This window comes from Platalea leucorodia (assembly GCF_965183815.1).
Source record: "Platalea leucorodia genome assembly, chromosome: 4".
NCBI lineage: Eukaryota > Metazoa > Chordata > Aves > Pelecaniformes > Threskiornithidae > Platalea > Platalea leucorodia.
The window spans coordinates 105,396,269-105,409,572 of record NC_138826.1 but is presented as its reverse complement, the minus strand read 5'-3'; the positions used below and the strand labels follow the sequence as shown (position 1 = coordinate 105,409,572).

General features: G+C 45.7%; 1 protein-coding gene across 1 annotated transcript in view; it reads right to left on the bottom strand.

Annotated features, from left to right (window-relative positions):
* The window catches only part of MAPK11 (mitogen-activated protein kinase 11), a 33,259-nt gene extending 31,273 nt beyond the window's left edge, over positions 1-1,986 (bottom strand). Inside the window, exon 1 of the mRNA XM_082308900.1 lies at positions 1,834-1,986. Within this exon, the coding sequence (XP_082165026.1) occupies positions 1,834-1,946 (113 nt within the window). The 5' untranslated portion in view covers positions 1,947-1,986. The remainder of the gene's footprint in view (positions 1-1,833) is intronic.
* Positions 1,987-13,304: the final 11,318 nt, after the last annotated feature.

Sequence of the window (13,304 nt, the reverse complement as noted above, 5' to 3'; positions counted from 1 at the left end):
AAGTAGTAAGTACAATGAATTAACAACACTAACAGTTTAAAAAAACAAAGCACCAGCTGTGCTGCAAGTGAACCACCACATGTTTTCATTTCCTTCGCAATTTCTCAAAAGTCTTGACATCTCATTACAAAATTCAGCAGAGTAGGTCTTCTCCTTAAAACTATGTCAGCATAAAGAGGGAAAATAACCAGAAATGCAGGTTCAATTGGAACACAACAATAGTCACTCTCCTACTGTATATCCAGCTCCTAGTTTGTAAAATAAAAGAGGAGAGAGTAAACTAAGGTTTTATAGTCTAAATAAACTAGGTCCTTGTGAAACTACTCACATCAGATAGTCACAGGACTATACGCTTAACTACAATGGCAGGTACCAACAGTCACACAATACTCGCCTAGATTTCCCTGGTGCAAGCGTAAGCCTGAAATAATAAAAAAACCAGAATAAATCACGGGTACTTCATGCTAGTCCTGAGTGTTTCTGGCGATTGTTGGAGGTTTTTAAAATGCGTATTCCGAGGTAACATGTAATTGGGGCATTTCACAGAGCTGGAGGAGGAAACAACAAATACGAAACTCCGTAAATGTTCTCTGGTATCTGACTGTGAAGAGAAAAGCGAGCGACCATTGCACAAGTTTAGTCCATGGCAAAAAAGTTAAGTTCTAAAGAAATCCATTTTGTGTAGCACATTTATTTAAAGGCCCATTATGGATTGTTTTTACATAATTCCACTTACCCAGCTAACAAAAGAAACACGATTCTGTTGCAGAAACCCCTTAAACACCACTATTATTTCCAAAAATTGATTCAAAGCTTTTACAAGCATAGTTACGTGTGCACCAAATACGAAAATAATGGCCCGGTCTGCACTGGGAGTTCCCGAAAGCGCAAACCTGAGATAGTAATTATCAAAAAAAGGGAAACGTTTTATGATGCGATAAACCCTGACGCAACCCCGGGACGCCGAAGCCCGCGGGCGGCGATCTGCCCTCATTGCGATTCCCCCCGAAATCGCCGGGTGCCGCCCCCGCCGCCGGCCCTGCTGCCCCCCGCCCGGCCGACACGGCCCCGCTCCCGGCGCTGCCCCCGCGCTGCCCAGGGCAGAGCTCCCCCTCGCTGCGCGCCCCGCGGCCGTGAGGGCGGCCCCGCTACCCCCGCCGCAGCCCGGCGCCGGCAGGGCCGCGGCCCGCCGGTGAGCGCTCCCGGGCCGGCAGCGGGGAGAGCTCCGGCAGCCCTGCCCCGCGCCCCGCCGCCGCCTGCCCGTCCTCCCCGCTCGGACGCGCCATGACTGTGCAAGATTCTCGGCTTCGGGGCAGCCGTCACTGGGGCGCGAAGAGCGGCCGGCCGAACCGGCGCCGGGGAGCGGCAGCGGGCCCGGCGGGCAGCGGCGGCACCCTCGCACCTCCCGCCCCCGTGAGGCGGGGGGCGGCTGAGCGGCCGGCGCGGCGGCCTGAGGGGGGCAGCGGCGGGAAGGCGGGCAGGGGCCGCCCTCCGGCGGCGGGCCCGGTTGCCCGGGTTACGGCCAGGCACGCCCCGGCCCCGCGGGGCCGCCGGCCGGCGGGCAGAGCTCCGGCGCCGCGCCACGCACCCCGGCTGCCCGGCGGACACGCCCCCGCCCCGGCACGCTCGGGGCCGGCCCCGCCGCCGCCGCCGCCGCCGCGCAGGCATCCCCCCGCCCGGCACACGCGACCCCCGGCGCCCGGTAGGGCCGCGCCGGCCTCCCGCCGCCCCGGCATTGTCTGCCCCCGCGGGGCGGCGCCGGGGCTGCCCCCCCCGCTGCCGGCCGGCAGCACCTGCCGGCTCCCGGCCCCTCTCCCGCCGCCCCGCACCTACCAGACGGAGCCGTAGGCGCCGGAGCCGACGGGGGTGAGGTTCTGGTAGCGCTGGGGCACCTCCCACACCGTCTTGTTCAGCTCCTGCCGGTAGAAGCCGCCGCGCTCGGACATTTTCCCGGAGCCGCCGCCGGCAGCAGCAGCGGCAGCCGCCCCTCAGCCGGGGCGGGGAGCGACGCGGGCACGGCCGGCGCCGGCGGGGAGGAGGGACCGGGAGGGGAAGGGGAGGGGAAGGCGGGAGGCCGAGGGGGTGGGGGCAGCGTCCGGGGCCGCGGGGAGCCCGGGCGGGGGCGAGGTGTGCCCCCGCCGGGCCCCCCGGGGGTGCGTGGGGTGTGGCGGAGCGCCGAGCCCGCCCCGGGGCGGCCGGCACCGTGGCGGGCCGGAGCGGCGGCGGCTGCCGCCCCATCGGCCGGCCCTGCCGGAGCCTGCGGGCCCGGCCAGCCAGCCCCGCCGCCCGCGGGCTTTTGGCAGCCTTGCTGACCCCCCGCCTGTTCTGCCACGGGCGCCCGAAGCTCCCCCGCGGCCCGCCGGCCCCTCCTCGCTCGGCTCGCAGCCACAGGCGGTGACCCTGCCCCGGGGCATCGCCCCCGGGCCCGCGGGGCGGCCGCGGCCCTCGCCCACGGGCACGGCTCCGGCCAGGTCGCTCGGATTTACTGGGAGTCCCCCAGTACCTAGAATTTCCCCTTAAAGCATGAACTCCTGCGTGCATTCAGTCATCTGAACAGCTCCGCTTTCATCAAGGAAGGCTCGAGCCCTCAGGATAACAAACATCTTGAAAACTTTAAATTCCCAAAACACATGCACCAACTAACGTAAAATGATCTCTGATTTGTTTATGGCTTTTTTTTTTCTTTTTTTAAAATGTGCTTTATACAATATCTTAATGACTCGTGGAATCGTTGCAGCAGTACTACAATGTTACCAGTATATTTTGCCATGTATTATTTCCTTCCGTAACTTCTTATGCTTCCTTAAGCACCTCTAAATAGCTTGTATGTAGCCTGCTTGCATAGACTCAGTGTACGGAGGTTGCCCCGCACCTGCCTTTGAATCAGCGTGGAATGTAAATCCTCTCTTTTCAGAACCCTCATACAAGTCCACTGTGTTCCTGTGCCATGAATTGCAGTTCACTTGGACAAATGGATGCTCAGCTCATGACAGGGCATCACTGTCAGTGTACAGAACACATACCCTTGAATAGTTGTGAGCGTGATAAGCCAGAAAGCAAGTGTTACGGATGCTCCAAACACCAAGTGGTTCAAGTTCCAGCTCTGACACCCCAGCCCCTGTTGCATGGCAGGACTTCCATACTAGGACTACCACAGTGACCAGTGCCAGCAACTTTGGCATTTGCTCAGTGCATTTTAGATTAAAAAATATATGAATGACGCTGCTACAGCCATTTATCTGCAACCAGCCACTCAAGGGGTACTAAGTACTCCTAAAGCCGTAGTCCAGCTCTCACCTCTACCCTGCTCTAGTGCAACAGATATCTCCAGTCCTCTCCAGACTGCTCCTTGGTCCCACTTGAATTTCTGTGCAGAGGGCATAGTACTTGAAGGAAGTGGTAAGTGTGAAAAATCCAACAATACATTCATGTATCTTATTTTTCTCAGTACCACCATTTTGAGTTTTAAAATCAGAATAACAGTGCAGTCAGTCTACACCAAGCCAAGAATATTTCCACCCCAGGAAGCAGGCCCAAATGTTTTCCAGTGCCAAAATGAAGCAAATGATCCTACTTGCTGACTTCTCCTTTGTCTCTGGAGGTGTTCCGGCCTCTGGCCCTCTCCCACTCACCAAGTATTACATTATTTCTCGCTAACTGTAGCCATGATTTTTGGACGTTGAGTCTATCCGTATCTGCCCAAGCTTCTAATTGTGCAATTTCCACAGGGGTTAATTTTCTATCTATCTTGTTGATATTTGCAGTCTCTCTTAATTTCCTGTCTTCTGTGAGCTTCTGTCAGCTATTTGTATTGCAATCATGACTCTGAGATTGTGCTTGATTACCTTGTTTTATTGGATACTACATTTACGACACTTGACTCTGTGTAATGAGGGAGGTGTTAGAAAACCTGGAGGACAGCACATGTGAGTTATCTCTGAGCTAGGTAGGCTACAGGTCTCCTGAAGCCTCCCGTAAAGCAAGCCCTGGCAGCTGCTCCTCCCACAGCAGAAGCGGCTCATCCATCTTTGCGGGCTCTGCGGAGGCGCGTGAGGAAGAGGAAGGGGCAGCTCCCTCCTCAGCCACATTCTTGTCTTTTAGTTCCTGTTCTACAGGCCGGCCAGGTCCGTGCGGTGTGAGGGAGAGGAGGGCTAGTGCACTCTGAAGAGGTGTGAAGGCATAAGGGAGAGATAAGGTCATGGCTTCCTCTGTACATACGTTGCCTTCTTAGGAACTTTAATTTCCTATACATCAAAGAGTGCTACATTAAACTGTGCCTGAGGCTGCGTTGGGGCTCCCCATGGACAGGGGGAGGCCATAAAACCGATGTGGACACTGCACATCCCTTCCCCTCCTGCCCCGACGGCTGCGTAACTCCCTGTGACAGTTCCTCGCCACGTCAAGTGCTGATGGCCGGAGGGCAACAGGTCTGCAGGACTCGCTGCGTTTCACCTACGGCATCACGGCGTGGTGCTGCAGTGGGGTGGGCTGAGACACCAGGCAGCGTGGGAGGTAGGGTCAGCTGCGTCAGCCGGACGCCTGGCGAGCAGGGTGTCAGGCGTGGCCGCCGGCCCTGGCTGCGGGCGTGGGGAGGCCGTGCCCCGGGAGGGAGGGGGTGCGCGGACCCCTGGTGCACAGCAGTTCCAGCAGGTACCGAAGGGAGAAAACCTGCTGGTGTGGCAGGGCACTACTTTTCTATTGTGGCTGTTCTTGCACTGCATAGTCAAATCCTACGTTATTCTCACTAGAACAAACCCCAATTAAAACAAAGGAATTTATTATTTTAGCCAGTTGTGAGTTACTAATTTCCAGTTATTCCTCATTCCTCTTTTACTTCCTTTTTTTGTTTGACATATTGCGGAAAGCTTGCACGTCTTTGCTAACCTCCTTCTGGCTCCTTTCGATTCTCATTTATTCTCTCTAGCTCTGTTTTGATTTTCAGTTTAGGAACCATGAATTTAATACGTAACGCAGTTTAAAGATTGCAACTTTCATACTAATAATAAACATGGAAACTCAAAGAAAGAAAATGCCACCTTAGTACTGAAAATGTGTAATTTCCTGGTTGGAAACATAATCATATTGTAAACCCAGCACTGATTTAAAACAGGCTTTGGAAAACATAGGACAGACTCTGTCAGCAGATCAGAGTTCAAACTGTTCTCAATATAATTGCTGTAAATGTAGGGTAGCTCTAACTAAAGATTTACCAAGTATCAGTGAGGTTTTAGGATGAACCACCTTGATTCTGTCACTAGATCTGTTACAGACTTAATTTTGAACCTGGAGATGCCCATTAATAGATTTCACCATGTCCACCTGAAATTAATAACAGTAAAGTAAACCTGAGAATGGCATGAACATGCTTCCTGTGCTGCTTTCTTTTGCAAATGTTGTAAAGGATAATTAACATCTTTATAAAAGAAAAAAATTATCTTGGAATGGTATATACCTTACTATTAATGATAAACCATTGTGGTAATTAGCTAGAGTGCTGGTTTTACTTGCAGGTTCTTGCGAATTTCTGAAACCACATCTACGAATATATAATTGTAACATAGGAAAGCTGTGACTATTTATAACAACAGAAAAGACGAAGTACAGCAGCAGGAAAGGCTTAACGAAGCCTTCTGTAAACAGCGAGTCAATCATTAGCTAGTCTTAATACATCAGTTTCCATGAGATTGCTTTGCTAGAGACTGTTATCTTTGTTACTGAATTACAAGACCCTGTTGCATATGCCAGCAAGGTAGTGTCACCCTGATTTCTGCTATTAACACTCTGCTGCTGAATACCTATTTCGAAGCCTTATATAGCACCCAAGTTGATTCAGATGACCTGTTCCAGCCTGAGACTGTTATGTCCTGTTACAGCTTAGATATTTAAACTGGAGAAACGTTTTTGACATTGTAAGAACATGAAGGGTCTTGCTTTGGAGAAAACTGTTAAAATTTAGCTACTCATTTTGAATGTCAAGTTTGATCATGAAAAATCCAAGGTATTTCATACCTATGATTGGTGTGAAATCCACTGAGGAATCCTGCTATTGACTGAGGACTTTTAAAATCTGGCTTATATCATAATAATCGCATGGCAAGAATAGTTTTTTTTTTTCTTGTTGAGAAGACAGATTTTAATATGGTTTGAGTTCAGAGCTGGGACTTTGTTTCCTTCTCTCCCCTATTCTTTCTATGTGGAATTGCGATGGTCACTAGATACCTCTGTGCCACCTTTCCACATTTATGAACTGAGACTAGGATTGTTTCCCCATTTTAAGGATAAATATATAAGATTGATATTACCTCAGATAGTAACAGCACTTGTATTAGCTATGATTATTGTTTGCAGACATTGATAACGACATTTTTCAAATATACCTTTTATACTGCTGTGGATACAGGGTGGGAAATATTTTCTAATATCCTGTTAAATGAATGTAATTCTGAAAAAAAGTCAGGCTCCTTTACCTGAAGTTATAGTGAAGTGTATCTTGGCCTCCTGTAGTCTACCAGTACGGGGTGACAGTGTTTTCTTCATCCAGGAACAACATATGGGTATTACTCGAAGCTCATGTTGATATTAGATTTTCAATACGATTGGGACTGCAAACATGCTAGCAATTGGCGTCAGAAGTCTCCAAAGTAAATTTAATAAAATACAATATCCTGCTCAGTCATGTCAACAAGGGCTTCTCAGTGTATGTACATTCAGAACAAGGCCATCATCAGAAAAATAAATACAGATTTAACTTTAAAATAATTCCTAATTAAGTAAACAAAGGTCCAGATATAATGAGGGAAGGCTGAGATGGGCTATTAATATATAGTGCTATATTTTGCTTTGTATTTCTCTTGCAATCCATGTAATTATGTTGCCTGGTGTCTCACAACAACTCCATGATACTTTATTCTTATGCATAATACAGCATCATTCAAACGCAGCCCAATATTGACATGTATAATCAGTAGCTGCGGAGAGCCCAGCACTGCTCCCATTCAAGTCAAAGGCAAATTTCATTATGTGAATGGGAGCAAGAACGCATTGTTCCAAATGCATTAATTTGCGCTTATGTCCTGAATAAACATCAGTTGTACATTTCTCCTGGTTGACTCTGAGGACACTCCAAAGATAAAAGCAGATGTGGATGTAAGAGCCGATGTGCACCAAGCTTTATGCTGTTCTGATGCGCATAAGAAATCACGCTGAAGGAAGGCTGGTTAATTGACTATTGCGTTGTCTCTTTTGGCTCCAAAGAAAACACCATGGGATCTTTAAAATGACTGTGCATTTCTAATTATGAATTCCTCTCATCACAATCCAAAAATATTTATGTATTGGAGCAATTCTATTAATGAGTTGTCAATTTGGCTAAAATTGTGTTTATTCTATGCACTAAGTCGATATGAAGAGAACACGTTACTTACAGGGCTTCTAAATAGCCATGGTTGTAGATGTGCACAAGCTTGCACCTACACCTGTAGGGCTGCTCTGCCTGATTCCTGTGAGCTTCAAAACATGGGAAGCACTAATAGAGTGCTTTAAAAATATGCAAATAGTTACAGTTAAGGGAGAACAATATGTGCGGTCTGATTCAACTTTAACTCTTTATGAACACCTGGAGGAAACAGTTACCAATGGTAAAACCTGTAAAAGCAGAACACAAATCTCTAGTAAATTATCAGCCTGGCTTAGTATGGGATGCATGTATTCACATGCCTTCATTTGCCATCTGCTACTCATCTACAGAATTTTGTACTTCAATCTGGTGCTGTTCATTTCCCATAAAGCAGTTACACTCAACCTTATCATACTGAAAATACGGCATCCTTCTCCATCGCTGTGTTTTTCAGTCATTGTTCGATATATTGTGAGGATGCCACTCAGGGTACTTGAGAAAAATGGTACAAATTCAGTTGTTCTATTGTATATGAACCTCTCCAACCTGTCTGCAATTTTTTTTCCACCAGCATGACTCCGGTGCACAGTGTGCTATTCCACAAAGGTAAAAAGTGGAATTTCTGCTTTAATAACAATTTCCTCCTCACTGATGCTATAATGTCACCTTCTTCGTTTTGACTTAATATCCTGTCTTTGGGCCCTGCTGAACAGGCTTTTGGTTCCTCAAAGTAAGTGTGTCAGCAAGGCTCCAAATAATGGTAGTAATGTGACTGTAACGTGACAAATTATACTGCAGATGTTGAGCAGTGTGGATAATAATCGACCTGATGGAGACATGCCCTCTACAGAGGCTTCACAGGGGCTTGACAAACCCAGTGAAACGGTTGATGCATGGCTTGGCACGCTGTACATTTACTAGGCACATTTGGACCCACAACATACTTTGCTTGCTAAATATCTGGATCAAACTTTCTGCTAATATTATTATGGCAGGATGGTAAGACAATAATGATGTGATGTGTTTCAAATCATTCCAAACAGCCATTTGAATAAAAACTGTGATCCGCGTGATCCACATTCTGTTCAAGAGCTGCCATCCATAAAGGGGACAATTTTTCACAGTTTCGTCACAAATCAGGTTGTGTTTGATACACATTGGATCTTTCAGGCTATTTAGACCATGCATCTACTGAAATCTAATCATATTTCTATTAATGAACCTACATAGTCTATATGAAACTGCTGTGAAAGAGTAGTTTATTACTCCTCAGTTTTTCTTGTACTTATCTGAGTTCTTATGAATTGAGCTGCATAAGCTGTACTCACAGATTAAGCAACCTTCTTATATATGTATTGCCCTCTTAAAACAAATAAAGCCGTAAACCTTTGTATATAGAGTTGTGTAGACATATGATATATGTCTATTAATATTTCAGAAATAAATATCAGGTGGCGCCTCAGTTTACCTGTTTTATATTAGTGTACCTGACTGCACACTGTTAAATCAATGAATAAAAGCAATGGCAGAGTTAAGGCTCTTTTGAGGAACAATTAATTGAGGGCCCTGAACCTCAGGATATAAGCCCTTTAATGTCCCTTTAATAAACTGGAACTTAACAAAGGGAATACTAAATCACTGTAAAATCAGAGGCCCTGGAAAGGAATGGGGTTATCAGCAGTGGCAAGAAATAAGTCAGACTGATCCTGACTGCAGCAAGTATACAGCCACACAAAAAGGTGAAGGGAACCGTGTTGGAAAGAGCTTTCAAGGGAAGGCTGCCGTGTCGATAAGGAATATAAGACTGGAGGTGACTTCCCAGATAGGTCGTTGAGTTACAGGTGCTACATTCACCACCACAAACTTACTATGTGCCAATTTAAAAGTATTTCATTTTCGCTGGCCTTATCATAAATTTTCTACTAGTTTGTAAACTACCGATAGATATTTGTGCTTGTGCCAATGCTGCTCTGTGGCCTTTCCTTGGCGTTTCCGTTTCCCCCAGTGTATTTCTAGACATCAAGTGTGTCTGTGGCAGCGTTCAGATTAAATATGCTGAGCTCTTTATGTCTCCTGCGTTAAGACAGGCTCACCCTTCCCTGTGTGATTCTGAGGAGAAGGGTGAGCAAAAACTGTAACAGCTTCTCCTGTGGAGTTGATTATTTTATGAAAAATACTGTGTGACGGTTCTCTGTGGCCACCGGGGAGTTATGAAGTAGTCCTTCTTTGTACTATAGTCTATTGTTTAAGCCAGAATTAATTATTCCCAATTTCCTTGAGGTTTTGCTCAGCCTGTAGCAAAACACACAGACTGTCCTTTTTGCTGCTTGCTTACTGTTATCTCCTGCTTCTAACAGTAAAATAACAAATAGGCTGCATTTTCTTATTGACTGAGACTCTCAGACATGAATGGCATAGCAGTGGGCTTTCAAAAGTAATGGTCATGCCCATTACCTTCTTTGTGTGAACATTTAAATGACAGGACAGTGACCTGTGGCAAAACCTTTTACATCCCCAGAGTGCATTTGGGGGCTTCTCTCTCAATGTGAGCATAATTAAGCTTGGCAGAGGTAAGAGACCTACAAGCAAAGGCAAGAGGCATTTCAATACAATTTTTCAATGCATGCAAAGTTACCGTTCCTGTCATGCTAAGGGGAACCAATGCAAGATGTCTCTTCTGGCAAAAGCAGCACATTTGTTCTAAACACCAGCCTGTTTTACAGCAAAATACCTTGGTAAGCTAATGTTTCTTAACACCACTTCTTATCATCTTCAGTCTCCATTTTACATAGGATTAGACTGATTGTACCTTAAGGAAATTCTTATCACCAGCTAATAAGGCAAATAGGTCCTTAATTGCAGGTAACAGATAGTGATTTTTATGCCATGCTACTGGTGTTCTTGAAATCATCACAGAGATGGTTGTGAGCCCATCTTTTATTACTGCCACAGTAACACGCTCCATTTCACCCCAGTTAGCTTTCTTTATACAATTTAGTGGTCTGCCTCTCTTTTGCGGTAGCGTGAAACAGTGGATGAGCTTTTAAGCAGCCTCTTCTTCAAGTATAATTTTTGGTTTCATCTGTTCCAATCTGTTCCAGTTTCCTCCTGAAAGACACCAGCCAACTGCCTTGTCCAGCAGTTTCAACAATTTTCGCTTTGGGATAGAGCCCAATATTTTCTTTAAAACCTTGGATTGATTGTAAGCATGGGCACTGAAACAAATTCTCTCTGCCAGTCTTTATCCCTCTATTTCTTAACATAGAGGTTTAGCAAATAGTGTATCAATTTTAGCTAATTCTCCTTCTTGAAAGCTCTGTAGAAGGCTTTTCCGAGTAGGGGTTTTAGGAGCACCAGGTTTTCTGTAACTTTTCTTCTTTTACTAGTTTTCACAACTTTTCCGGTTTTGAAATACAGAAGCAGCAAACCTTGACTCAAGCTTCATTTGAAAGTGGTTTTTGTTATGTATTGTAAAATTCAAGGTGTTTACTGTCTTCTGAACTTAATGGATGCCCTTGAAGAGTGTCCATTTACTCCTTCTGCCTGATCTGTGCCTTGTTTTTCTATGTGATGCTGCTGCACCTACCTAGCAGCTTTACCAGGTCTCTCTCCCCTGACTCAGCAATTATGAATGTATTTTTGAGGCCCACATCAATGTCTGGAGTTGCCTCAGTTTGTGTACCCTACACTAACACATTTTTTGAAACAAGGGTTCGCAACATTTCAAGGGCCCTGTGCTAGACTGTGTTTTTTCCTCCAATTTAGACAACAAACATGTTACAAGGAGCTCGGTGGAGTGGTAATGTTTTTGCTTTTATACAAATAGAGACTGCTGGCTTTTGAACCCAAGGAGATCCAAGTACACGTGAATGTCATTGCTATCACTCCTGAGATATGCCATGATGCTCAGGCCCTGGTTCTGTACCAGTTTTGCTGTATGCCATTCAAAAGAGGCCATGTACCATCTTTGTTACTCCTCCTGCAGTTTCCTGCCCTTTGCTGTGGTGTGATGAATTGCTAAACTCATAATGTTTCACCAAACTCTTAATCCAGCTGGATACTGGGAGAATATGGTACTTTCTGTTTGACTCTGCTATGGCAGCAGAGCAGCTTTGCAATCACCAGTGGCTTTGTGAACAGGTGATCCTGCAAAGTCATTCAATCTCAGCACTATTTTGTGTGCTGACTTATAGAAATTGCTAGCTATAAACTAGCTCCTTTATTCTCAGAAAATCAATCAATTATGTCATTTGCTATTAGAAACTCCCACATGCCCCATGCAGGTGGAGCAGTAGATGTTTTTGCAAGCATCCAGCCTTTTGAAACTTTTTTATCTCCTAGATAAGTGGTTTTCTCACATTGCAACAGCTGCAAGGTGATGAGGTCTTTTTAGTTTCATTCAGCTGGCTTCTCCCTTTTCCTCATTTCCAATTTAGGATTCCAGCCTCATTCCAAATTGGCAGAACTCTCACTCTGCAAATAACAACCATTTGTTAAGATTGGACCCCATCAAGGCATTCCTACTGCACAGTTTTTCATCAGTTGTGATCATTGTAACAATATTTGGTGACAACGGGAGCCTGGACTTGACCTGTGAGATTCCTTCCCAGTACTGTGATGTTCCTATTACAAATCACACAAACAAAAGAGTAAATGGCGAAGAGAAGGATAAGCTAGATCACAACATATAGATAAGAAACAGCACAAGAAGGAGATCTCCGGGAAGGCACAGTCCCCTACCTCAACCCCACTGTCCAGTGACTCATTGTACCTCAAACCCACACTTCTCTACAAAACTTAATTACAACAGAGCTCAGATCTTCGCAACTACATACAAAGCTGTGTCAACCAGAAAACATCTTTTTGGTTTAATATTAAAGTAGGATAAGAAGGCTGGATTCTCCTTCAAGAGTACCCTATTTTCAGTTATTTCCTTCTATAGTCATGCATGCATAGTTATCAGCAGTTCTGCTTTAATGGGTAGAAGAACTTTAACTAATTATTCCTAGACTTTCCTTTCCTCGATATTCACTACAGTAGTGTGAACATTTTCTTTCACTGTTTCCTTTCTTTCTTTCCTATGTGTCTTAGACCAAAACAAGCCCCGAAGATGTTTCCCACAGTCCCACATGGCAGAGAAGAAGACAAAAAGAAATTGAGGGCAGCTGGGTTGCCTAGCAGTAGCCCCCACTGCTGTGTCGATCATGCATTCTCTCTCATTAGCTTACCTAGAATGAGGAGGCTTGACCTACTGGATTCCGCATGCTCTCTTTTTTCCCTTATGTCTACTCTTCACCATTCTGCTGATAAATCCAGTCTATACGGCTGGAGGGATCTGCCTGCAGGGAACATCTCCGCTGTAGTGCAGCTGAGGATAGTGTGAATGTGTGAATAGCCTGGAATGATCGTGGTTAAGAGGGCATGAGGAACAAAATTACTGAGCTTGGGCTCAGTGACCTTCTCCTTTCCATTCATGAGTTCTGCAGTAAGTGTAACTCAACCCGAGCTAATAATAGCTATGCAATATTTGTTCAACAAGCAAACAAAAAGAACAACAGTAACAAGAGCTTAACAAAGGTTCACATTTGCTTTCTGAGGTACAAATTGATAAAAGTCTAGCTTAGACATAAATATCAGTTTCATTAGATCTTTTGGTTAAGGTGATGGCCCTCAGAGTAAGGAATATGACAGGTGATGCTTTGAGAGGAAATGGCAACAGATGAGGATGCTTAGACTGTACATGTTGTAGCTTTCCCTCTTTATTTAATGAAATAACTGTAATCATAGAGAGGAAAGCAGACAAATGTTTCATACATATGGCAAGCTTCAGCAGTCAATCAAACAATTCCCCCAACACAATGAACACAATCTTTCCAGCTCTAGGCCTTTGCCACAAAGCTAATAGCTC